Source organism: Crotalus tigris, unplaced genomic scaffold (genome assembly GCF_016545835.1).
Source record: "Crotalus tigris isolate CLP2741 ecotype Arizona unplaced genomic scaffold, ASM1654583v1 scf7180000023617.9722795, whole genome shotgun sequence".
Lineage (NCBI taxonomy): Eukaryota > Metazoa > Chordata > Lepidosauria > Squamata > Viperidae > Crotalus > Crotalus tigris.
The window spans coordinates 6,093,332-6,120,928 of NW_024100081.1; the positions used below are offsets into that span (position 1 = coordinate 6,093,332).

Consider the following 27,597-nt stretch of genomic DNA (forward strand, 5'->3'; position numbering starts at 1 on the left):
TTCATTGCATAAATTTAGGAAGATTTGTTCCAGAAGTGGGTCTAAGGCCAAGTTAAGGCCTTCTGATATTGTATTAACAGATTTTCAGAACTCAAGAGGGTGTGTTAAGGGGGAGGCCACCCTTAACGTGCAATACAAGAGTTTTGAAGGTCCACTAGACTTATTAGTAGTAGGGGGTGAACGAACGAGTCTCATAGGAATCGATTGGTTTGAGGCCCTGGGGATACACGTCACAGGACTCAATAGCTTACAAACACTCGACCTACAGGAAGTCTGCACAGAATTTGCAGATGTTTTCAGCCCCCAGCTGGGCACATTCAAAGAACCACCTGTGTCCTTAAAGCTAGACCCCACTGTCACTCCCATTAGGATTAAAGCAAGAAGGGTCCCTTTTGCTTTAAAAAGTAAGATTGACACTGAACTAGACAAACTAATCCAACAGGGAATCCTAGAACCTGTTGATTCCAGCCCATGGGAGACCCCCATTGTCACGCCTCTAAAGGCAAATGGGGACATGCGCATTTGTGCTGATTACAAATGCACACTCAATAAGGCATTGCAGCAACATGCCTATCCTGTTCCTGTGGTCAGTCACATCCTGGCCTCTCTCACGGGGGGGGCGTGTTTTTGCAAAGCTTGACCTAGCTCAAGCATATCAACAGCTGCCTGTTGATGATGATGCTGCCAGTGGTAGAAGCTGACCCCGCGCCAGCTGTCAACATTCTATCAATCCAAGCCTTGCCCGAGCTCCCTCTTAGTGCCAGGGATGTTACCGCTGAAACAGGTACAGATCACACACTTTCACGGGTCCGCTCCTGGGGCCTGTCCGGGTGGCCTGAGCACTGCCCTAGTCCTGAGTTTCAGAGTTTCTGGTCCAAAAGAAACGAACTGTCCCTTTCTCAGGGTTGTCTGCTTTGGGGAAACAGAGTTGTCATTCCCACCTCAATGAGGACTAGGGTCTTAGAATCCCTCCACGAGGGTCATCCTGGCATTGTTCGTCTGAAGGCTCTTGCACGCAGCCACTTGTGGTGGCCTGCTTTAGATAAAGATATTGAGGCTAAGGTACACGCATGCCACCTGTGCAAACGATCTCGCCCAGAGATGCCCCAAGCTCCTGTGCATAGATGGGAGGAAACACAGTCCCCATGGTCTAGGGTGCACATTGACTACGCTGGGCCCTTTCAGGGCCAGTTCTTCTTGGTCCTTGTTGACAGCCATTCAAAATGGCTTGAGGTTGTGCCTGTCTCATCCACCACCACTGCAAAGACTATTCAGGTACTGAGGGGGATTTTTGCTGCACACGGGCTGCCAGATGTCATTGTGTCCGACAACGGCCCTCAATTCACCTCCTCCGAATTCCAAGCTTTCTTACAGGCAAACCTGATTCGTCATGCCACGTCTGCGCCTTTTCACCCGTCCACCAACGGTATGGCTGAACGCATGGTGCGCATCGCAAAGGACGCCTTGAAGAGACTCACCTACGGGGACTGGCATCACAGGTTGGCTGACTTTCTCCTTTCTTATTGCACCACACCGTCCACTTCTACAGGGAGAAGTCCAGCTGAACTTCGTTGGGGGCGCCAACTTACTACTAGACTTGACCGGTTGCATCCGGACAGACTGCCTTCATCTACCTCACATCCTAGGGCACCTAGACAACTACTTGTGGGTGCCCCGGTTTGGGCTCGCAATTACGGGCCTGGTCATACATGGGTCCCCGCTTCTGTGTCCAGGATCACAGGTCCTCTCTCCTACGAGGTTGCCCTGGACAACGGTCGTGTCCTGCGTCGGCACATCGACCAACTTCGCTCTAGGCGAGACTTTTCTGCTGAGACTCCTGGGTCTTTTCCAGGGGGGAGGGGGACCCTTTGGAGCAAAGGGAAGGGCAAGAGCTACTGCCCATCTCCACTGAGGGAGCCACAAACGGCTCGTCCCAAGGTTCTGCAATTGCTCCGAAAAGAAAGTCATGGAGCTTACCCACACAACAGGCACTCACGCCTACTCCAGCCAGGGAGTCACCCCGGGGGCATACTCACTTTCCACACACATCACACAGCACTCCAGCAACGGAGGATACCCGGGGGCATCCCAACAAATCATTCCCCGCAAGAGAGCTGGCACACAATTCCCAAGGTTGGCCTGACCTTACCCCAAATCCTACAGGGGGTCAAACATACACAGAGCTAGTCGAGGAACCAAGTCCCGACTACAACACCCCTAGCACAAATCAGGGAACACCTGAGTTTTGGGAAAGTACAGAAACCCACACGAGCCCGAACACAGAATGGGGTTCAGGGAATGGACAGCCTCCTGACAGGTCTTGGACTGACCTAGGAGGTTCTACAGAGACGCCCAGCAGCGGCTATCACTTCAAGGGGCCTGAGGGTCTACAGCTAGGTAGGTCAACCAGGTCACAAAGTAACAGAAGCCCTGGCCTGACGAGCCCGGTGGGCAAGCAAGCAGGCCAGGCATCGGGGCACAGTCCTTGGAAGACACCAGGGCACAATAGAGAGAACAGGCTCACGCCTCCCTCCAGTCAGGGGACTTATGCCAGTAACCCAGAGCTAAGAAGGTCACAGAGAGCAAAGAAATCTCCTAAGTATCTAGAAGATTACATAACATTGCTGGCAAGGCAAAAGCCAGCAATCAGTGGGAGCACTGGGGAGCAAAATGTCATATAAAATAAATGTTGTATGTTGGTAGTAGTTTTAGCCCGGGGGAAAGGGGTGTTATGTCCCGAGCCTTGCAAACGGCTCGGGCGTTTGCAGGCAGTCCCGGGCAGGTGCAAAGCTGCCCGGGACCAGACAGGCTGTCGCCAGCGCCGTGCGCATGCGCGGGTGCTGGCGCGGGAAAAGTAACCCATTTACCCGGGAGTTGCCTATATAAGAGGCTGCGAGGCGTTTGGGCGAGGCTGAAGCCATCTTCCTGTAAGCTGAACGCTGAATAAATGAAACTGAGAACTCCAGCTGCTTCTCGTGTCTGTTTTCCCGCCACGGACTCAACACCTTTTATCATTTCTTCTCATCCTTTTGAATCAATGGACCTTTTGGCTGTTCTTTTCCAGTCCTTAAAAACCAGGCTTACATAAAATTTCTGCCTGGCGCACATATCACTGGTTCTTACCTCCGCCTTCACCCTTTACAATTACTTAGAAAATAATATGAAATGCTTCTTATGTCCCAAGATAAAAATAGCAGTATATCAGTGAAGAGACAGAATATCATGTTATTTAGGTGGTAAACTAAGTATTGAAAGTTGGGTTAAAAAGTTAATACAGTATCACTCAAGTCAAGCTTGTCATCTGGTGGTTAAATGGGCATGTCACCTGTCACATAATATTATATAAAGGGAAAAGCTCATAGTAACCTGTCTGAGGAGGTTTTTTTTTTTTTTTTTTTTTTGATAACTAGCAGCACCATTCAGAAAGTCTCCTTCACAGTCCAGGTCTTTGCTTACATAAACAGCATTTTAATCCAATTTGCTATGGAAATTGCTATGATTTGAGTTATCATGAACAGACAGTAAAGAAAGTGCCACAAAAGCAAATATGTTGCCAGACTTGGATAAAAGTGTGAGACACTCACAGATTAGCTAGGAATTTATGAATAATTCCAGTTCCCCAACCACATATGAATTGCCATAATGGAGAATCTGTGAAAGGTCTCTATAGTGATATTTCAGAATTTAGTTCCACCCATTGAGGAGCAATGATCAACTGCTGAATAATGATAATAATGGTGACTATTATACCATTGGTTATCCATCTCCCTTAATTATATCCTCATTTTGCTTCACACTTTCATGATACAGATAAATAACCTATTTTACTTAAGGTGCTTTGAATCAAACTTTCATTTCCATTTTTCTGTCTGTTGTATAATAAACTAAACTTTCCCCTTATTTCCTATTGATCACTGATTTGAAAACAAAAAAGATTATTTATCTTGGCCCTCCCTTTCTGTTTCATGTGAGCTGTCCACTCTTTTCCCTTCTCTCATGTTTCAGTGCTAATTAAATACTTACCCCATAATAATCATTGTGGGATATTCATATTGCAAAACAGCCTGGAGTAATGGTTGGGGAAATAGCTTTGCAACAATGCAATAAACTGGCATATTACCGAGCCAACTTCTGTTATAAAATTGCCAAATTATCTTCCACTCTGGAGATGAAAATGTTGACATAGAAAGAATATGGATTGTGTCACACCAGAACAGCATGTCTTCTCAAATGGAGGCATATTTGGATGCATTTTAGGTTCCTTGTGGTTTATTTTGGTTTTAGCCAGCATCATACAAGTTATCTATTCTTTGAAGCAAACAAACTGCATTCTAATTTTATCTTTCCTTTTTATCTGTTAATTCCAAAATGGAAGGACTAAAATCTGTCCCTGCAGCTGCAGTTTTGAAAGATTCCCACTGGGAGAGTCCTGGCAGCCTAATCAGAGAAGCTGTTAATGAGGTTCACCCTTAAGCAATCTGTGATTACACATGCAGCTTTCCCAGATACTGTCTTCCTGTTCAATAATGTTTCATCACCTGGCATTCAGTTGGACCATTCAGTCCTTTGGAATACGATTGCTTACCAGCCATTTTTGTAAGCCTCTATTACATAGTATTTCAAAAATGTGGATCTTAACTTGGAGAGCAGAGTATTTTTTCTAATTACGCTTGAATTTTCCTGCCTGTAATCTCGAGTATTTTCTCTAAAAGTGACAGTGTGAATAACAGATGTCTTTCAGTTTATTATAATCTGATAAAATTGATAGGACAGCTTTGATTTGTTTGAAATGGGTATCAGGTCATGGACTTGAAAAAGTTCTTTGTACTGAGATAAAGATGTGAGAGAATTTTCTTTGATGTAGCATTTTATGTTGCCTTAAAGCTCCAGAGAAGCCTCTTCTGGAGAGTGATTGGAACTTATTAGAACTACAGGTAGTTCTCGTCTTACAACAGTTCATTTAGTGACTGTTCAAAATTACAACATCACTGAAACAAATGATTTATGACTGTTTTTCACCCTTACGACCTTTGCGACATCCCCATGGTCATGTGATCAAAATTCAGATGCTTGGCAACTGACTCATATTGATGACGGTTGCAGTGTCCTGGAGACAGGTGATCCCCTTTTTCCACCTTCTGACAGGTAAAGTCAATGGGGAAGCTAGATTCATTTAACATCCAGGTTATCAACTTGACAACCTCAATGGTTCACTTAAAAACTGTGGCAAGAAATGTCATAAAATGGGGTAAAACTCACTTAACAAATGTTTCACTTAGCAATAGAAATTTTGGGCTCAGTTGTGGTTGTAACTCGAGGACTACCTATAATGGATTTAGAAGAAAAATGGTGTAAAATAATACAATCACTTTTTTTTGGTGTTAGACATGGAGAAGTATATTACCTCATGAAGAAACTTCTGGAAATTGGAGGTCACTCCATTTTCCACAGTTTTTACAATCCTATACTGTAAATATTAGCATTTCAATGTTACTGTTACCCTGATTTTTTACAGTAGAGCAAATACAGAACCTGAGATTGATTAATCCTGGTTCCACGCTAGTATACGTTCACACATGCATAATTATTCCTCTATACATAATATGATTGCTGGGTTGGATCTATGGCTTTTCCCCTTAAAGGCATTTTAGTTATCAAGTAGTTTTCCAGTGATTTAAAGTATGATACCAAGTCCTATAGAAGTAGTATATTTTATCTGTTTGAGAAAACATTTTAGAATTATTCTCCATATTTTTGAAGTCCGATCCCTTCTCCAATATATCCCACATTTTTAAACATGGCTGCCTCCTATGTGATATCATTCTATGTTTGGCTGGAAATATGAAAAACAGTGATAGCATTTTTATCAAAAGTTCCTCCTTGTAAATTAAATGAAGCAAGAAAAAATGTGATATTATAAAGTCATGAGCGTTACTATAGAAAAGTCAGGATTTCCTTTTCCCTACACAATTCATCAATCTCTATTTTATACTCATTATAAATATTACTGGTATGTTTAGTGTCATAAAGTCAGGTTTAGTATTTGCTTGTTTAAATAAACTGTGTGATGAAAAGGATTTTTTGTTACTTACATGAATGATTCAGTCTTTTGATACCACAAATCTGTTCTTCCTTCCTTCCCTCCCTCCCTCCCTCCCTCCCTCCCTCCCTCCCTCCCTCCCTCCCTCCCTTCCTTCCTTCCTTCCTTCCTTCCTTCCTTCCTTCCTTCCTTTGTTTTTAAATGATCCTGTCAGGTTTCTCTTCTTATTCCTATACTCTTCAGTTTGTTAAAGAATTGATTATATTCAGCCTTTGGAAATCTGAAATTAATATTACCCAGAAATATGTTTCCACTTTTCCATCAGACATATGGTGAAAGGTTGATACAATCCCATAATTTACAAGAAACCTGTTATGGTACAGCTCTGCAAATCATTATGAAATTAAGAAATGAGAAGTTTATGCTATTTTGGATCCCCCCTCCCAAATGAGATAAAAAATAGGTAATAACTTTTATTAATCAGACATCACTTGTTGAAACAGTGAGTATTTTCAAATTATTAATTCACTCCCACCAGGCAATCTCAAAGGGGTTATGGAGGGGTGCTGCTTAGACCTGATTGAGGTGATTTTGATTCACCTTGATAAAGAGCTCAGTTCAATATGTAATTTTCTTACATACTTTCTTTAACTAAGTACTTTGCATTTCCTCAAAGGTCATGTTTGTTTGCTACCTTTGACAACAGATTTTTAAAAACCAAAATATTTTCTTCATCTAATGCTTTTTTGGTGATGTTGCATGTTTTCATGTTTTGGCTTTAGAAGCAAAAATGAATGCTGGAGCATTTAGTAGGCTAGGTTCAGATGCGGAATGATAGAGACACTATGTTATGTGTGTAGGACCCTGCTGCTTCATGAGTTGTATTGGTTGCCAGTTGAACCTAATTCAAGGTGCTGATTATCAGCTCTAAAGACTTCATGACTTAAGGCAAAGGTCTTCAAACTTGGCTCTTTTATGACTTGTGGATTTCAACTCCCAGAATTCCTTAGCCAGGTACGCTGGCTGAGGAATTCTGGGAGTTGAAGTCCACAAGTCATAAAAAGGACCAAGTTTGAAGACCCCTGGCTTAAAGCCTGGCTATTTGAGGCAGTGTATATCTCCATTTGTCTTTCCCCGCTAGTGCAGTCAATCAGGGTACGTGCATTCCAGATACAGATAGTCCTTGATTTACAGCCACAACTGAGCCCAAAATTTCTGTTGCTAAGTGACCCAGTTGTTAGGTGAGGTTGCCCTATTTTACAACCATTCCTTCCATAGTTGTTAAGTGAAGCACTGTGGTTGTTAAGTTAGTTAACAACTAACTTAAATGAAACTGTCTTCCCTATTGACCAAACTTGTCAGAAGCAAGGTGACAAAAGGTGATCACCTGAGCCCAGAAACTGCAACCATCATAAATATGAACCAGTTGCCAAGCATTTGAATTTTGATCATGTGATCATGGGGATGCTGCAATGATTGTAAGTGTGAAAAACTCATGTCACTTTTTAAGTGCTGCTGCAACTTAGAACAGTCACTGAACAAATGGTTGTTAAGTTAAAGGCTATCTGTACTGTTAATTAAGCAATATTATCTTGCAGGATCCAGCAAATGTACCTTTTCTATACCTGCCCTCTGGAATGATGTCTCTCCCCACCCCAGAAAAGTGTGTGGCTCCCACCTTTATATTGCTTCAGAGATTGCTGAAGACAATAAGCTGTTTTCAACTTTTGCTGAATATAATCAACTCTTCAACTCTTTTCCAGGCCATGGGGACAGGGTGATAAGGGAAGGCATTCCCTTGTCTTATGAGTGGATTATAATTTGTGTTTTTCTCTTCTGGTCTGTTGTGTTTTTCTTATACATATTGCTTTGTATCGGTAAGCTGCCTAGAGTTATGTAGCCTTAAATGTTAAATGTAAATCAATCAATCAATCAATCAATAAAAAATAATAAATAGTGCATGAGACTTTCTGAAAAGTTAGAGTCAATCATACAAAATATAAGGAAAATGTGTGTGCAGACAGGGTCTGTGGAGAGCAAGGAATGGGGTTACCAGGAAGGAGAGTGTTGGATCTGTATTTGTATGCTGAGTTTACCAAGAACCTCAGGACAGACGTAAAGGGTCAGAGAGCACTATAAAATCTTGGGATGCTGAGAAGAAAACAGCTAAACTAAGCTAAGCTAAGCTAAGCTAAGCTAAGCTAAGCTAAGAACAGAACAAGCTGAGATCAGAAGCATCACAAGAATCAAAATCATGGCACACTAAGTACAAAGCATAGGGCCAGATGACAAAATTGTTTCCAGCAGCTAAGAGATGGCAATAGCATTGTTTAAAATCTCATTGGCTGGGATGCATAATTGTAGCTCCTTTTGTGCACTTAGCACTGTTGATGAGGTAGCCATCCTGCTAGGTCTAGACCAGATAGTTGCTTATTCAGGAATCATTTGCTTTTGTGAAGTGCAAGGACTTTGTGTCAGATCTGCACTACTGAATATCTACACTGGTTGTGTTAGCTTCTGTACTGGCAAGGGAGGGCTCTGGCAGCACTGCATCTGGGAAGTAAATGGTTCCTCAGTGCTCAATGGGTCTCAGTCTACTGGTTTCTCTGAACCCCTGTTTTAGGTAGCTATATTATTTCCCTAATTTAACCAAACTTCTGAAATTCTGGTGCCAGCTTCTCTGACAACTAGTGATGGAACTGGGCAGCCAGACAAGGGCATGCACTTTGGTGAAGTTTCTCAAGATTGTTCCTCTCGTATGTATCTTTTACATTCACGCATTATTGACTGAAGAGGCGATAGGACAAGAAAGCCAGGAGCTGGCGAGAAAAAGATCAATCAAGGATCAGGATGGAATGATGAAAGATGGCACAGAAATGGTAGGTGGGTGGCAGTTGGAGCTTGTAATGTTTTGATGTGAGCTAGAATGGAAAAGATCCTAATGTACCATGCTGCAAATTTTTGTATCTGATTCTCAGAGGCAGGCCATTTGTTGCTAGCTAGAGCCAGTTCCAACTTTTAGGAGTGGTACTGTTTGTAATTCCTAGGTCTTATATAGCAAAATGCCCTGCATCAGTGGCTTGCAACTCAGACATGAGTATGTCCATTGCAAGCAGTAATGTGTAGGGAGGAAGGCCTTGATAGAGAGAAAAGATCTGTTACCAAGGCAACACACATTATTTAAGCACATGGGAAAATAGAGAATTATGAAAACTAAAGGAAGGCGTACTCATATCTACATTAAAATAAAAGAGGGAAGAAGGAAGCAGGTTCAGATTTGCAAGATTCTTTCCTATAGCATTCTAATAGAAGTAGTTTTAAGCCTATGAAGCATCTGTTTCTCAGTCTGGTCTGTTTTATATGGCTGCTACTGGGACAGTAGGTGAGAAATTACTCAGAAAGAAAAATTGGAATGGAAGCTATTGTTATCATAACACAGGATCTGTTGGGTAAAGATTGTACAATGTTGTTCTAAGCTAACTTGATAAAGAATTGAATTTTAGTTTTGTTGTTGTTGTTGATAATGATGTAACTTCAAAGGACATTGTTCCAATATTCTGTTGTTTATAGATATTCATTGTATCTATTCATCTGGCTCAAGTGGTGTGAGGTAGAGAGGTAGAGATCTACTTCCAGGAAGAATAGAGCTTCCAGAATCCAGCATTAAACTGGAACCCAGATCCAAAATGAAATAGGTAGGCAGGCCATACAACCAGAAAATGATTGGCAATCTTAACAGTAGGAATGACTTCAGCAGGAATGCAATCTTGGGGAAATGATCCATCACTCACCCTTGACAGTACAGAACATCCATCATAAAATGTAGGGAGAGAGTTCTTCAAGGACCCAAGAATACTGGCAACATTAAAAGAATTGGTAGATTTGCTCAAGACATCCTTGGCTTGGTAAGACTTGATACGTGTCCACAAAAGTTCCAAGTGAGCAGGGGAAGCATTTTTGTAGGCCAGGCTAATGTGTCACAGGATTGTTGTTGTAGCTGATGACATAATATGTTGATGACATAATATGTCATATTATGTTGATATTATGTAATAATATAATATGTCAATATTATGTCATAATATGTCAATATTATGTTGATGACATAATATGTTGATGACATAATAGCCAATTCTCAGTTTAAGGGGAAAAGAACCAAACTCTGAGCAGCCTGAACCACTGGGGACCTCCACGTGGCCTGAGAGCAAAGGAACCGCCACCGAAGAAATTTGCAAATGTACTCACATTCTTTTATTGAATTGGATTTTTGCTTCTAGTTGCCATTTCCAATTGGACTGAACTCTTCAAATTAAATTTCAGATTTGAATGGAATTGACACTTTAGCTGGAGCTGCAAATTAGAACTGGATATTTTCTGGTTCACATCTCTGTTGTGCTTGTATTAGTTCAGCCTTTTTGTTTTTTTCTTCAGAAGAACAATCCTGGGATCTGATTCCACAGGAAAGATATTTGGATTTTAGAAAATGTTGTGGCTGCTAAGGTCAACCAAGTATGCAAGAGAACATCCCAGAAATGGATGCTGCTGTGATCTGTAAATTCTATGTTAAAACATTTACATTACTCATGCATGTATATGAATTGTATGGTGAAAAAGGCATCATTACATACTCAGTTATGGAGATAAAAGGCATTTATTAATGCAGATAAGTTTTACTTGTAACATTAAATTAATAGTTATTTGACTGCAGAAGTGTCTCCATATGAATTATTTAAATCCTCCTTCTCTTTTGACATAGATGCAGTCTGAAGTGAACTATAAAAATAACATCTGGGTCTGTCCTTGAATGAACTGCTACTACTGATGGGCTGAAGTTACAATTCATCTTTGCTGATTCATTAATTACTTCATTTTCCCCCCTTTGATTCTCTCCCTACTAACTAATCTGAAGAGATAAGATTGGGCCTCTTTGTCAGACTTCCAACACAGAGTCATGTTGTGATTTTCTAACCTTTTGAAATAGAGTACACAGGTACATCAGTACTGATCTTTAATTGATTCTGGGAGGCATGATGAATACCAAAACTGATGAATGCCAACCAACCACTTGACTTACCCCGTGACCCTTTGTTTCAGCTGGGAAGGACTTCCTGCCTGTCCCTTTTCCTATATCAACGACCTTCCCATCTTGGCTGACTTCCTATCAACCCTCTACGGCCATCCCACTCTTCCTTTTGCAGCAACCTTCCTGGCATCGCTAATTTCTATCCATTCTCCATGGCTGTCCTCCTTTTCCTATCACGGTGTGTTGACTACCAAACAAACAAGTATGAGGACAACATTTTCACATCAAAATGAGTTGATACTGAATTTGATCAGTTTTGAAGCAGTTGAGTACTGAGGTACTACTATTGGCTTTTCCTATAGGCTTTTCTGGCAATATTTGGTAGAACTACATCCTTCATGAGCATCTAGACCAGCGGTTCTCAACCTGTGGGTCACGACCCCATTTGGGGTCGAACGACCATTTCACGGGGGTCGCCAAACAACGCGATCCGCCATTTTTTCCAGCTGGCGGCACCGCACATGTGCGCCACGCCGCGCATGCACGCTGCGCATGGAGTGGCGCATGGGGCAACACCACGCGCGGGCCCGCCGCCGCGTATGCGCAGCACGCACAGGGGCGCTGCGCATGCGTGGCGCACATGGGGCGCCGCCGCACATGCACGGTGCGGCGTGCATGGGGCCGCCGCCGCACATGCATGGTGCGGCGCGCATGGGGGCGGCGCACATGCCGCCGCGTCCTTATGAGCGGGGTCGCCGGTATAAAAAGGTTGAGAACCACTGCTCTAGACATTGGTTTCTGGGATGTTGTGTATTCAGTTAAATTCTTTAATCTTCTAGTCCACAAACTGTAAATTCATAAAACATCGCCACCCATTTTAAAAACGTCTAATCTGTGTGTCTGAATCCAGGGGAAAGTGGAAAGGTGATGGGAGCAGACCCTGTTCCATATAGCTCCTGCTTGTCTTATCACATCTTTGTAGCTGTCAAATCTGGATTGATATGGAGAAGCGTTTGTGTGTGAGTCGGGTCAATATATGGTAGGAAAGTTTTAATGAATGAGAGGGTGTTGGTGAGTGGCTAGCAGGAAACTTTCTTATGTTTTGGAGATTTTTGAAAATTAGAATCTAGGTTTGATTATTAAGTGTGGCTCAGAATTCACTGTCCTTTATCCTTGTACAGTCCATTACAATGATACACCATCAGATAACATGTTGCTATCATGTCATGAACTATGGCTGCCTTGTGAAGTCTATCAAAATGGGAGGTGGGTAAATCAATGTTGTTCTGTTCCACAGTTATTCAAAACTTCAAAAGAGGGCACCCTTCATATTATTCTTAACAAGTGTGAGATGCCTTTGTCCATGGCTATTTTATAATTACTGTTTGGATTGAGCTGGGAAGTTCCTTTTCCTCTATTGTCCATATATAATCAAGGTTGCCCCAGATATGAAGAGAAAAAGCCAAAGTGGTTCCAGTGGTGGTAAGAGCACTTAGAGTGGAACTCCTAAGCTGGGGGAGTGACTCCAACTGATCCCAGGTTCTTTGTCCAAAAGAGAGCAGTGCTAGGAAAGCTAAGATGCTGCACAGAACCCACAAACCCCCAGAAGACTTCAGCTACACAGATAAATATTCTTTAAGCATCTTACGTCAGCCAATCCAGCATCAGGCATGGAATAGTTTCTTGAATGATTCAAAAATTAAAATAGAAATGCTGCCTAGACTATAGGACACCCTAAACTTGACATTTAATGAAAGCCCTCCTCTTGACAGACATTTCTAGCCAATTAGAGTGAATCAAAGCATCTTATTGGGATCATCTTGACAGTTCATAGGGAAGTTAAACAAATAAAAGAAATCAAACTGAATGGCTGGAAGGCTTTTTTCACTTAATCCTCACTACTGATAATATTTGGTTCCAAATTACATTGTTGAACACATTTAAGACATTTGACAAAATATTCTTAGGCCTTAAATTGGGTTGGGTGCAGATGGAGGATCTCTACCATGACTGTTGGATTTAATATTATTTTTCATATCTGGTTTATATTTTTCCCCTTTTGTCTCATTAAAAATTACCTATACTAGTGGCTTTGAGGAGTCTCTGGGGTCTGTGCTCAAGGATTCTGTGAGTGGCAACAGTGTTTGCATCTCTGCCCTTTGTAGAGGCTTAATTGATCCATCTATTAATTTGATCTAGACATTTTCTGTCATTCAAAATTTTCATTAGCACTCTAAGCAGACAGTTTTTCCTTCAGTAAAGGTGTCACAAAATGTGTTAGCCTACATGGACCAAATCAGGAAATTTCATCTACTTGATAATAATGCAACCTACCCACCGAAAATTGGAATATATCCCCAGCAATTATGATGGTTCCATTCTAAGGGGGCTCAGAAGTCTGATAGATCATCATAGCATCCTACTTAATTACATGAGCTTCCATTATAATTGCTTACAATTTGTGGAACTTGTAAGATGATGCAGTTGATAAAAAAATGTAAGGAAGGAAACTGTTACAAACACACACTAATGCACATCAAAAACCTCCTGCTCACTTCAAGAAAAGGGAGTGATAAATTGAAAGGATGGAGGCGCCTGAAGTAGGAAGGGATGACAAGAGTTTTAATCTCCACCCTTCCCTCAGCAAGTTATTAATTTCTACCCATTCTACAATGATTCTGGAATCCAATGTGCATTTTGGAAGTCATGTTTATTCTGAGGTCCTGAACAAGAAATTAGTCTGGAACAGGAAACAGGACAGTTATTATAAGATAAGCAATAGTCGGGAAAAGGAAGAGGAGGAGGCAAAGTGGAGGGACAGATTTTCTACACTGATTCAAAATGTATTAGAGACAAGGGGACAACAATTTAGGGGGAAGGCAATGAGGAAGAACATAGGAAGGAACAAGAAGTATTTTGTGTAGTTGGAAAGACAAGAATGGAACTGAGACAAAGAACAGCATGATTAATTAGTGCAGTCAAAGTTCAGCAGTAGAAGCAGAGAGGGTCTCATAGAGTAGACCATGCAAAAGTTCTTACAAACAGGTCTACATTGTCCTGTTTGTAGGGAATTGTGTCCATATGATGTTGAGATCCCAAGTGGAGTTGGCCACCTTTTTTAGTCCACTCCAGATATGATGTTATTGTCTTGAAACCTGTGGTTCTGGAACCATATGCAAGAGCACTCACAAATGGAAGTCAAGAAAATCAAGATGATGGCTTTCATCTGCAATACACATAAAAAGGGGGGAGGCTACCATTTTGTCTTTTTGACTTCTCCCTACAGATATTCCTTCATTTAACAGTGTTTTCAGTTTCATTGCATCTCTGTAAACATACCTGTAGTGATATGTGCATTAAAGCTTATATTCAGATCCCTGCATATACAGTAGGTATTGAATTTCAGTGTTCCTGTTTCTACTCCATCCTTTTAAGTTATATGTGGGACCCATTCTGGGGTGCTACTCAGTTTTCCATTGATCCATTTATTTTTTCTCTTGTCACATTTACCATAGTACCTAGTAATGATGCTGAAAATTGAGACTGATTTTCCTGAGTTAGATATTGATACAAAGAATAGAGAAATTTTAATTGGTGGTACTTATTCTGTGATTATGCTAAATGCCTCTCCCCCTTTTTTTTGGATACCAGAGGATTGATTGCATCCAAAAGAAACAAATGCCTTTGTTTCCTGTTAGTTTCACTATGGAATCAAGGTACTTCTTGCTGACCACAGACTAATGTTGTACATGCTGCAAAATAACACAATTCCACCTTTGTGTAAACATGAGTTCTCCCATAAGTTAGGAGATGGAATAAGTGAGCATATGAGAGGAAGACAGACATTGCTACAGCTTTGTTTATATTTAGCAGGAGAAAATGAAAGGATGTTTTGTTAACCATCATATACTGTTTAAAGCTCATTCTACAAACATCTACTCCACCATGTGGTCTTCAGCAGCTAATGCTGTTCTGTCCACTCTGCCTTTGTTTTATGAAATTGTCTTTTGTGAATTCTTTTAGAAATATAATTTTAATGTAAGGAAAATGGTTGGCTGAAAAAGAACCAAATGCCGTGCCTCATGATCAAATTGTCCTTGGGGATTTGCATTGCATAAAAGGCAAAAATGAAAAATCTAACCAAGCTACTTGTTCCTGCAACGTCACTTAACTGCTATGGTAAAAATCATTGTTTGCTCTGCAGGAACTGAAGCAGAATCTTATTTTTGGAATGCGGAGCAAAGCTAACTAGCTTGTTCATCACTTGCTTCCGAAAATCCCTTGGCAGTTCAGGAAAGAGGTAACAAGATATACTTAGAGTGGTGACTCCTCGGACTTTGAGTGATTTTAAAATGCCTTACAATGGGTTCTCACTTCTGCTGGTTGCAATTAAAACTTTTATATAAAATGTATAAGGCATGCTGTAGCAGCATTACTGGCTGCCTCTTTACAAACAGCTATCAGATCTCAACACTGCTGTCAAAAGCACACAATAGCACTGGTATCAATTTCCTATAGAGGTTCATTGCAAATGATTTAAGTCCCGGTGTATGTAAATAGTAAATAAAGAGGTGGCACAATAACAAAAAAATAGGTGTGAATTTAATCTGAACAGGTAACAATATGAATATCTGTCAAGTAAAGTTGGGCAAGACCTTCTTGACCCACTACAAGGCCAGATTCTCCACCTTGAAAATTCATTTTGGTAATTCATCCCAATTCATCTGAATTCTAGCATGTTATTTCAGAAGTTTGTAGTCTTGAATTCCCATTATCTAGCCTGAAAAAAAAAAGACTGTTTTGGTTTTGTTACTTTTCCAAAACAGAGTATAATAGGATCTGCAGGAAATTTAGAATATTTTAAGTAGAAATATCATGCCAAATTGAATAAAGGTCAGTGCAGGACATTTGAGCTACATCCTTTTATATTTTTTTAAAATCCATATAACATTTTTTGTTTCAACAGAACAGAATGAAAGCTACAGGGGAAGTGCATTTTTTTAAACTGATAAAAAATTACTGTGTAGATTGGAATTAACTATTGGGGTAGACTCTGGGGGGATTAATTCATTATATGAATCTCCTAATTTCTTCACATAATTCTTTATGTAAAAAGAAAGCATTGTTCTTAAGACAGCCAGATGGTAAGACTTCCACAAAACGTCTTACAACTTCTAAGTGAATGCAGTGGAAAACAATAAGACAAAGAAAAGGCTCAAATTTTAAAATCACTCTTTTTGATGGGCAGTGCCTTCTTTTCTCTATAACACAACTAAGTTTCTGAACTGCATATCAGACCAGAGCTTATAAAGGAGAGGACTTTGAACCAAGAACAGGACAAGTGAATTATGAAATATTCTATTTCTCCAGTGGCCTTCATAATGGCACTGCCTTATTCACAGATTATTCAGAAATGTATAGGGCTTGTAAATGTAAGCTCTAGATGTAGTGATTGGGGGACATGATTATATGATACAAATTAATGGAACTGAGTTTCAGCCCTGGTTTCACTTGTCTGGAAGGTATTACTACTTTGATATGGCCCAGTAGGCAGGCATCTTGTGACCTTTTTATCCTCAAATAACATATCATTTACTAATGACTGGTAGAAATTCAAAGAGATCATGCAAAATGCATATTGTTTCAGAGAGTGAATGTCGAGATAAACCCTGCTCTGAAGTGTCCAATGTCCCCGCAATTAATAGCTTCCGAAAAGGCTATTACAAATAATAGATTGATGTTTTAATGAAGAAAATTCTCTACATAGTCTTTTAGGTATTATTTCATTTTATTTTTATTTTATTTTATTCCATCCAGTGTCTTTTGCTATTATAAGTTATACATTTTTCCCCCTTCCGGCAGAACTCATACCTCGAAATAAAGCAATATACAGTTTTGTTCCCTTCATAGAATATGGGGGTGTCTTTCCTCCTCCCTCTGCTTATTTAGTTTCAAATTCCAAGTCTTCACACTGCTGTCATTGTGATTTGTACTTGTGGGGGTTTTGTGGGATATTATCTACGCATTCACCAAGTACTGATCCAATGAACTGGCATTTCCTCACAAAGCAGATGAAGAGTCTGTACAGTTCTTTTTGTAATAAATCATGACCATGAAAAAGAATTTCTTTAAGTCCTTTAGTCCATTCTTGTCCATCTCACTCACCTTCAGGGACTAGGTCTATAAGAAACTCCTAAGGCATATAGTAGGCAGTCGAAATAAAAAGGCAGGGGAATCAAAAGAAGAAAAGTCAGAGGTTCCAGTGATTTTCTGTTGATTGAATACTCTTGAAAGCAAGGCAGGATAGTAAGAAAAATAAGCAAACAAAAAATAAATCACATCTTCAGGCATGTTATTAGATCAACAATAGCAAGCAGCTGAGGATCCTTTCAAGAGAAAATGATACCTAGAGAGCGGAGTGTAAGAATTGCTTCTTACAGGACATTTTATACATAAGTGCAGAGTGTACATGCACCCTGTCACTATACAAGATTATTTCAGATGTAACTTTTGCAGTCATAGGTTCAGCTCTTCTTCAGTGTTCATTTATAACAATCTTAAAGGAATCTTACATCTGAAACAACAACTTTCATACTGTCACACTTGTACAATCAATTTGTGCCTATGCAGGGTAGAAATAGGCTTAAGGAGCTTGAGGGCTGCATGGATATAAATCTATAGTTTTACATGGGCTGATCATATCTTCTCTTAGTCTTGAGTATTAATAGATTCCCTCCTAAAATTCCAGTCACCAATCTGTGTTAGATGAGTAGAAGCCAGATATTTCTAGTAAGAGACCATAGTACTCTTGCAAAAATTCATATGGCCACTAAATAGCAGTAAAGAGACAAAGATTCTATACCTATTGCCATCCAGTGGTCAACTGGATTTTTGCAGCTATAGCATTTATTCTCTGCACTTTGGAGTGGCCTTGTATCTACTATAGTTTCTGACCTGGGAATACAGTAAACAGTAGTGCAATGCTGGAGGGTCAAAGCTTCTATGTTGATATAGCTGGGGTTGACTTCCAACTTCTATCCAGAATTATGGATTATTACCCCAATGTTATAGGTTGGTCATTGATATTTAAACAATAAAATTTTCTACATGTATTAAAGTAAATATATATCAATTCACCGTGGCTTTCTCTCTGGTAAGTAGCTTTAATACTGCAGCTTAAGGTTAAGTGATTTAATAAGGTAGAAGTTGTTTTATAAACTATCTTCCATTCAGAAGGTCTATCTTAATTGTTCTGTGGATTACAAACTGTTTAATTCTTCTTTTAATATTGCTCTGTATTCACCATTTTCTGCTTCTAGCTGGACAATATGTTGGTTTATTCTCTCTTATTCCTGCATCAGCTTGTGGGATTCGCTCCACTTTTTTTAATTTATATTTTATATAATATAATAGGATGACAATCAGAGAGGTCTACACATCTGCTAAGTCAAGATTAAACAATGTTAATGGATTTTTGCAATGTGTAATTTGTAAACCATAATTTATAGCTTAATGATTCCAGTCATTAGGTTGAATTGACCAAGTGTGGGGAGCACAGGGTGTGACACAGTCAGCTTTGCACTACATCATGTACAATATATTGGGAACTGATTTCCTGATCTTTGTTTTCATAGGTGTTCTTTGATGGGCTTTGATTTAAATCGACACTGGGTAGATCCCTCTCCTTGGGCTCATCCTACACTATACGGTGTAAAGCAGCTAATTATTCAGATGCACAGCAATCCGGTGAGTGAACAGTGTAAATATAAAATAACTTCCCTTTTATCCACCAATTGACAAATGTTGATTTAAGGTTACTCTCAGAGTTTGTGACAAATATTCTTGATTTTTTTTATTGAACATGTTTCTGCAGAAGCCTGCTTTTGTAAGGTGACCAATTGTCCTCCTTTAGGAGGACAGTCCTTCTTTTGTAAGTTCCGGCAAGAAAGTCCAAGGTTTATTGAGTATATGACCTAAGAAAACCATCTTATTGCAAAAAGAAGTGGATCGGAAAATATAAAATAAATAACAGTATTTTACTAAAGAAGGTATTTGGATTTTATAGAAGGATCTTGTTGAGTAAAAATCTTGATACTCCATCTCTCAGCGATAGCTTTTTCTTTCAGGGAACGATAGCATATTGAAGCACATGTTGCTATTCCATTTTTTCATGTGTATGTGTCTGTGCTAGATATTACTGCATCTGATTATACATACACACATTGTAAGTAAACAAACACATATGGTTAGTTTTAAGGCTGTTCCAGAAATAGAGATTGCTGTTTATTGTTAAGCTAGCAGAGCTGCAGTGCAACTTTCTCTCAACCTGCTGGAATCGTATTTATTCCTGGCCAGGTAACAAACTGAAGTATCATGCAAATGGCTCTGTTTTTGCTGGGAATAAGAGAGTCAGGAAGAAAGAGACAAGCAGGGATTAAAGAATAAGAGCTGGAGCAAATATGTGGCTAACGTGAAGGGCATAGGCATCTGGGGAAATTTTAAAAAAAGTCAAGATGGCAACCACAACCATATATTAAAAGAATAAGAACTTCAGTCTATGGTTCTGAGAACCAACTTGATTTTATTGACCCTCTCCACAGAGGTCCCTGGTTAAGAAGAACAATAAATGAAATTAAGCAGAGTATGGATGACAAAAGTGCATTGTTTTTGTCAGGCCAAGGAGTACAGATTGCATGGTGTTCCAAGGATCACATTTCCCTAAATTGTGGTGCATTGTTTATGTTTAAATGTAATTAATAGAATCAAGATCACATGAAGTGTTAATCCACTTTATAACACCTCGGTAAGGCCACACTTGGAATACTGCATCCAGTTTTGGTCACCATGATGTAAGAAAGATGTTGAGACTCTAGAAATAGTGCAGAGAAGAGCAACAAAGATGATCATTGGGCTTATGCTTTGCAGGGGGTTTGTCTGTCTCTCTGTCTCTGTGTCTGTGTATTGAATTGATAAAGACTCAGGTTATGAATCCTTCTGTTCAAGATCTTATGAGTTTTTGGGTAGATCTCCATCAAGACTGTGGTCAGGGGTAGAATATTTCACTACTATTGTTAAAGTCTTAAGTAAGATCAGTTGAAAACAGGTCTAAATATTTTACACTTCAATCTTATGTATATATTGTCTTCTAAGGAAGAACCATTGAATTCAGTGGAGCTTGTTCCCAAATAGCCAGGAGCTGGATTGCTATTTCAATGTCTCATTAGTTATATCAAGGATTGAAAACGTTATTCACTGAATGTATCTAATTAACACAACTTGCGTGAATACATGTTCAGGCCTGACTGCAGTGGGATAAATATCCTGTGTAAACATTGCTGGATTACTTTCCAAACAGTAAGTGATTTGTCTGTGTTATAGAGTGTAATCTTTTATTTTCAGAATAAAATTAATGGTGAAACCCTAGGGAACAAGTAAATCTCAACAAAATTATGCAGATACTGTAGATTTATTTTAGCTAAGTTAGCTGAAATGCAGCTTTTTCTCTACTTAACGTATTTTCCATTAAATATTATATGGCCCACCCTGGGCCTAAGTTTTCCCACACAGGGATTTTCCTAATATGAAAGGTCTGCCTTCACCAGGAGAAAAGTTGATCCTATTTGGTTCTTTCCCCTGCATTCTCCATTCCTAGTTTTTCCCTGGCATCTTCTTTCATTCTGAGAAATGTTTTCTGCCACAGGTCTCCCCGCCAGCACCACCCAATTTCCTGGCACTCTCTGTTTGTGTCTTCCTGTTTTCATGCCAAGATTCAGTGTCATGATAACAAATCATCAGGAAAAGAATTTTAATCCACTAGACTCTTGCCAAACCATTTAAAAAACTTCCGTTTCATTATTTTTGAGTTCCTGTGACTTTGCAAAACTTCTAGTTTGGAGCAAGTGTTCATGTTCTTTGTTTCAGGTTGGTTACTTACTTCTATCTGCACAAGATGGCTCTGCAGTATTTTTTATTGGGCATTATGGGAGACATAAAGTGAAATGCAAATAGAAAGCAGGCAAAGTGTAGTATTTGTAAAGTGAAAGATGCCAGAGAAAGATGACCACACAGGCTGCTAGCACATCATATTCTATAGGCCTCCTTATGTATGTCTCCTGAAAAATTCATATTTTTTGTTTGTTTACTACAGAAACATATCTTCCAGGGTTTGAGTATATTCAGTGCTGGTATGATATCTTATAGTTGATTCATAGACTTCATATGTGCAAAGTAGAATGCCTCCTGTTATGTTTGTATGCTCTTTAACTCCACCCAATATTTGCTAACATCTGGGCTTATATCCAACATGTCTGTTTTACTTTTTCCATCATCTCTGTCATGGGATAAGGTATGCTTAAAAGATTCATTCATAGTCATCTGAATATCAAAAATATAAATTCACAGTAGTTATTGCCCATTAGAAGACATTTGTAACCTTTAAGTAGACATAATATACCCTAGTGCTTTTTTTTTTTTTTTTTTGCACATTGATGGTATGCAGCTTCATACAACCTGAATGGAATCCATACAATTACACGAAACATTGGACATGTTAAATTACCATTCCATGTTAAATTGCATGGAAACTGTGCTACAAGCTACGACGTCAGATGGTAGCCTGTAGCACAGCTGAGTCACAAATTGATTCTTAAATGTCTGGTTAAAAGTTCTTTTGCTAAGGATTGGAGAAAACTCCTCAATCCAAAGGTTTCTAAGAGCTGAAAAGCAGTTAACTAGCAATTTTTGAAGTGATTAGAAAAGGGAGTTTGCAAACTTAGTGTTCTTTTGAAGGTACCGAACATGTTTTGAAAAAGATGGGTTATTCCCAGAGTTCTAAACCCACTAGAGTCATATGATCTCCTCACAAAGGAGCACTTGTGGAGCACTTGTGGATGATCTTAAGTGAATAAAGACAGTCTGCTCACAAGTTTTTTATTCTACTCCAGAAGTCCTTCATAATGATTGTTTCTGACAAGAGCACATTTCTTGTGACAACTGGACTGAGACCCATAGGAAATATGGCTGATGGAACAGCATTGGAACAAGTAGAGTTAAGTGTCTGACATAAGTAATAAGTAAAGGAAAAATGTTTGCAAAGTTTAGGTCATTTTGAGAGAAAATACTCATAACAGAATTATATATATATATATATATATATATATATATATATATATATATATATATATATATATATATATATATATATATTTTTCAGGAGTAGTATTAGATTCTATGAGAAAACTAGTCCAATAACTTCCATTTGGGTGACATGCAGTTTGCAATCTTAGCCCACCTCAAATGGTCATGTTTCCCAAATTATCTCACACTTTTACTCTACTTCTATGGTATCTGTTTATCACTACACAGTTCAAATGGAAGAATAACACACTGGTCTCATGATTGCAGAGATCCTACTGGGGTCTAACATAAATTTCCTTTTTGTCAGGGCAGCAAATTGTGTTGATTTTTAGGCTCTGCTTTCACTCTTGAAGTGATGCTATTAACATAGCTATCCACGTGAAACTGCACAGAGGATGAATAAAACATAATAATAGACTTGGGGAAAAACATTGGTCTAAATTACACACTTGAGCTCTCTGTTTTCTGAGTCTACAAGTGGTATCGTTTCATCTGTGTTTTTAAATGATTTTAAATGTTTAACAGCAATTGTTTTCTGACCAATAGAACTTCTTCCCCCTTTCCATTCCAAACTATTTGGTTATTTCACAGCTGAAAAGATCATATAGCCATTTTGAATATTGATGAATGAATCAGTCAGTTTTGCTGGATTACCCAAATATTGAACATATTTTGAATTTTTTTTCTGAAAGCACAATTTCTGCATAGTACAAAATTTCACATGAAAGTAAGTTGGATATGCTAGATAAAATCTTGGAAATGAAAAATCGAGCAAGACTTAAAAGCATAGTTTCTAATGACTGGTCTTTTTCAAACCAGTACCCTACAGAAAGATTGGGGCAAATTGGCTAAACTGGGTGGGGATTCTATTAGTTTTAGTTGCAAGTTATCTGGAAGATATTAGGTTAGAAACTGTTGCCTGGCAGGTTTTAATTGCAGTATATAAATGAAATACAGAATTAGAAAAGACAACAGTCAACCTAATGTTTCTTCTTTTACCAACCAATAACTCAATAAGCCTTCAAGTATGGGGTAGGGGAAATTAAAAAAAAGCAAAATGGTAGAAAAATCATGTTTAGCAAGTTTTGACAACTGTGTCATCTGCCTTATCCCACAAGTCCCTCATTCACCATTTGGACTATAAAAAAACAGTAGGTAGCTTGTTAATGGGAGGCCTCATCAATCAGAATCTAACTACACGGGATATTGACTGCATCACTTGAAAATATATCTTTGTTTTGTTTCCACTTCTTTTCTGTATTCAGTCTGATTTATAGTAACCTCAGCATGGGAGAAAGGATCTTCAATTCTTCTACTGCAGTAACAAAATAGACCCAGAATTGCTTGGGACCACATCCTATTTAAAGGAAACTTGAATAACAACAGAAGGGAGGTGGCATTGGCACAGAAGACTCGGGGGCAGCCTAGAAAAATGTATACAGACAGTACAAGGAGGAAATCCATTGTCAGGCAGGGGAAGAAGCTTTTCCTTTCAGTTTTAAATTGTACATGGTTTATGGGTGATTACAATAGCCCAAATGTAATCCTATTCCTGTTTACTCAGAAGTCCCATTGAATTCAGCATGGATTACTCCCAAGTATTAGATTGCAATCTCATGAATTCAGCTAATAGACCGCTATTGTGGAAAATGGAGTAGGGTGAACTGTTCTGAAAGTACTTATTATTGTTTTTATATGTGAATGATCCAACAGCTCTGAGCCCCATTTAAAGACACACTGTAAGATTTCAACAGTTTCCATTAATATGGTATCTGTTCATTAGCATATCTTACATTTGCCCATTTTTAATGCTATCTCCAATTCAGATTAAAATTGAATCCCCTTTGAATTCTTTTACTTTTCAATCCTTTTTGTATGTATTATTTTAATCTTATCTTGGGCAATAGCAGTGGTGGAATTCAGCCAGTTTACACAAATTCGGCAGAACCGGTAACTAATTTTTTGTTGCCCAAGCCTAGAATGGGCTTCTGGAAGCAGCATCCATATAGAGTACTGGTTGTTCACATATTTGAATCCCACCACTGGGCAATAGGTCATCAGATGTGTGAAACATACAATATCAAATTGAGCTATTAGGCAAGAGAAACATTGAACTGGTTGTACTTGAGCAGAAGATCATTATTTACTAAATAATGTGTGATTAAGGGAGTATTCTTTCTTTGCACGTGGTAGACATTTTCCATCCTGAGAAGACAGGTTTTTTTTCCCCATTTCAGCCCTTCTACCCTAGAAGCACAGAGTGATACCACTGATGTTAGGAGTTTCCTCATATGTGTGTGGGGGGTGGGTGGGTGTGACAGTTGCCATCTTGACTTTTTTAACCACACCTGCAGACACCCCTGGTTGATGTAATGGATATTACTTAGCAACACTTGCTTACAGTCCTATAGTTTATAAAGTCAGACAATCACAGAAAGGAAGGATTGGAAGGGATCTTGAAATCTACTCCTTCTACAACAGCATTCCAGGGAGATCACCATCCAAGCCTCTGTTTGAAGGTCTCCAAGGTCTACTTCTTTTTGAGGCAGTGTCGTGTATTCTTGAACAGCTTTTCTTGCTAAGATATTTTTTCTTGATGTCCAATCAACATTTTTTTCATTGTATTTAAAGCCTTTGTTCTTCTCTCTTCTGAAATTATTTTAAACACAATAACCAGATACTTGAAAAAGACTACCGTATTTTCTGGCATATAAGGCGACCCGGCATATAAGACGACCCCCGACTTTGGCGCCGTCGCATGCCTAGAAAGTCATCTTATATGCTGGAAACTACCATTATTTCCAGTGTATAAGACGACTCGGCGTATAAGATGACCCCCGACTTTGGCGCCGATTTCAATGCTTTCGAAAGTCGTCTTATATGCCAGAAAGTACGGTATCATGCCACAGTCTATTTTCTCCAAATGCCTTAGAATGTTGTTTTCCTTTCAAGCTCTTTATTTTTGTGGTTGTCCTCTGAGGCCATTTCAGTTTTTCAATATCCTTCCTAAAACTCACTGTTCAGAAATGGTTGCAAAATTGAAATAAATTATGACTTACCTTGACACTATACTTCCTTCATTATAGCTTGTTATCCCATACAGAAATATCATCTGGCAGGACTCAGGAAGAGAGCATCTTCTACCCTGGCACTTGCCCTTTGGAACTCAGATTGCTTTTACGCTGGCTTTGTTGAGCTTGGCATATGGCCACTGATCATGTATATTTTGGTTTTGTAAATGGTTCCTAGTTATTTTAGATGTTTCTATATTGGTTTTAACTTTTTTATTGGATTGTTGTTTTTAAATGTTGTAAATTACCCAAAGGCACTTAGGTGAGGTATAGGCAGCCATACAAATTGAATAAATAAATAAATAAGCTCAGATCTTTTTTATAAATATAGATGCTTTTATAAATGCTGCCCAGTATGGTCTACCCCATCCATCTTTGATTTCTCCTGCTCAGAGATAGGACATCACATTTCTCCTCACTGAAGTTCATCTTGCTTGTGTCTCCTCATTGTTCCATGTTGACAAGATCCTCCTGAATTTTGATATTTTCACTTAGCGGGCTTTCTGTTTTCCCTATATGTCATCCTCAAACCTGGTGATCCTATTTCTAACACCTTATTTATAAATATGTTGAATAGGTTAAAGCAGACATGTCAAACTTGCGATGTCACGTGACGTTGCACAACGTATCGGGACAGTTTTGCTACTGCTGGCAATGGGGTGGGCACGGCTTCTGTGTGACGTGTCCGACCTGTGGGCCGGCAGTTTGACACCTCTGGTTTAGAGCCTAAAACAGAATCCTGTAGTATGTTCCAGTTTAATGCAGAAGCATTGACATATATTTGCTAAATAGGATAGTTCAACCAGTTTGTATCCGGACCACCATTTGCTCTGCTAGAATCTCATAGAAACTCTGAAATGCTTTGCAGATTTAAGATGTACACTGACCATTCCTATATTGATCCAAAGCAATTATATCAAAATCAGATCAAGTTGGGAGAAATATTATTTATTCTTTATATACCAATATTGGCTCTTGCCAAGCAATGCATTATTATCTAAAAGCTCACAAATCAATTGCATAATAATCTGTTCCAATGCTTTCCTGGTATTAACATCAAACTAATTGGCCTTTAGATCAGGGAATTTATTTTTATCTTTTTTTTTTTTTTTTTTTTAGAAACTGGAGCAATATTTGTCCTTCTCTAGTCCTTTAGCACTATACCCATCCTCCATGATTTCTCAAAGGTCATGGAAAAGAGCTCTGATGTGACTTTCTCAAACTCTTTCACTGCACTGCCTATCTTGAGGGCAGTCAGCCTTAGTGAGGAAGGAAGTGAATGCCTTTGGATCTACAATGCTGTAAATCCTATTTGAAAACATTCAATCTGATTACTCTGAAGGTGTCCCTGCTGCCTATAGCTGAAGAGAGAACAAATCTAGACAAAACCCTCTCTTGCCCATGACTGCAAATTCTCTTTAACTACTGTAATAACATCTGGAAAAAAATAGCTTGGCAAAAGAATTTATTATAATAATACACAAGACAATGGAGGAAGAGGAGGAGGAGGAGGAGGAGAATTTTAAATTAACTCTTGACCCTTTTCCTCACATTGTTGTATCTTGCCTGCTCTTGCTTATCATAGGGATTGGAGTAACATGTGTTTTTGTGTGTAGCTAAATACATTTGCTAGCTTAATTGTTGCTATCATTGTTTTATTCATGTATCACAGTGTCCCTGGTTAACCATTTGATCACTGCTGTGTGGTCAAATAAATCTGCAGCGCTCACAAAAACTAGAGTCTGAGAAAACTGTGTATGTGGACAAGCACCAGTTAGGTCTCTTTTGTGTAATCAATATTCACTTTAAATATTAATTGATTTCAAGCCCTAAAGAGCATTCATAAGGAAAATTGATTGCGCCTTACTGCATTCTACTATTTGTCCATTCCATTTAGTTAGTTCAGTTACATGGTTAATCTAAAACTTAGAAAAAAGAAGAAAAAACTTTTCAGTGATACTTCAAAGAGTGAAATGACATTCAGAATGGATAAGATAATACTAGGAAATAAACAGCCCATTCCATAACTCTAGCAAAAGACAGATGAAAAACTATAAATCTATGCTGCAACTGCACCATTGGGGAGACTATTTTTTTTTCTGAAGAAGAAAATTCAAAAAGGCTTTTCTTTTATATCTGTTTTCTCAAATTGGTTGAAAAGAAATGCCATTTAGATGAGGTCAGTTCTGAAAACATTAATTTGAGTAAAAAGAAGTGGGAAATGTTCCATAACAGCACTCATAACTGCTTGCTATTTTTTAGAACACCCATACAGAAAGAATAGAAGATAAATCAGATAAGGATAAAAAAAACCAAGTTAATATGTT

The 27,597-nt window shown here is 38.9% G+C and overlaps 1 protein-coding gene across 1 annotated transcript in view; it reads left to right on the forward strand.

The window, feature by feature from the left end:
* The window catches only part of AGBL4 (ATP/GTP binding protein like 4), an 891,909-nt gene that overhangs the window by 639,569 nt on the left and 224,743 nt on the right, over positions 1-27,597 (forward strand). The window contains exon 9 of the mRNA XM_039319949.1: positions 18,698-18,809. Within this exon, the coding sequence (XP_039175883.1) occupies positions 18,698-18,809 (112 nt within the window). The remainder of the gene's footprint in view (positions 1-18,697; positions 18,810-27,597) is intronic.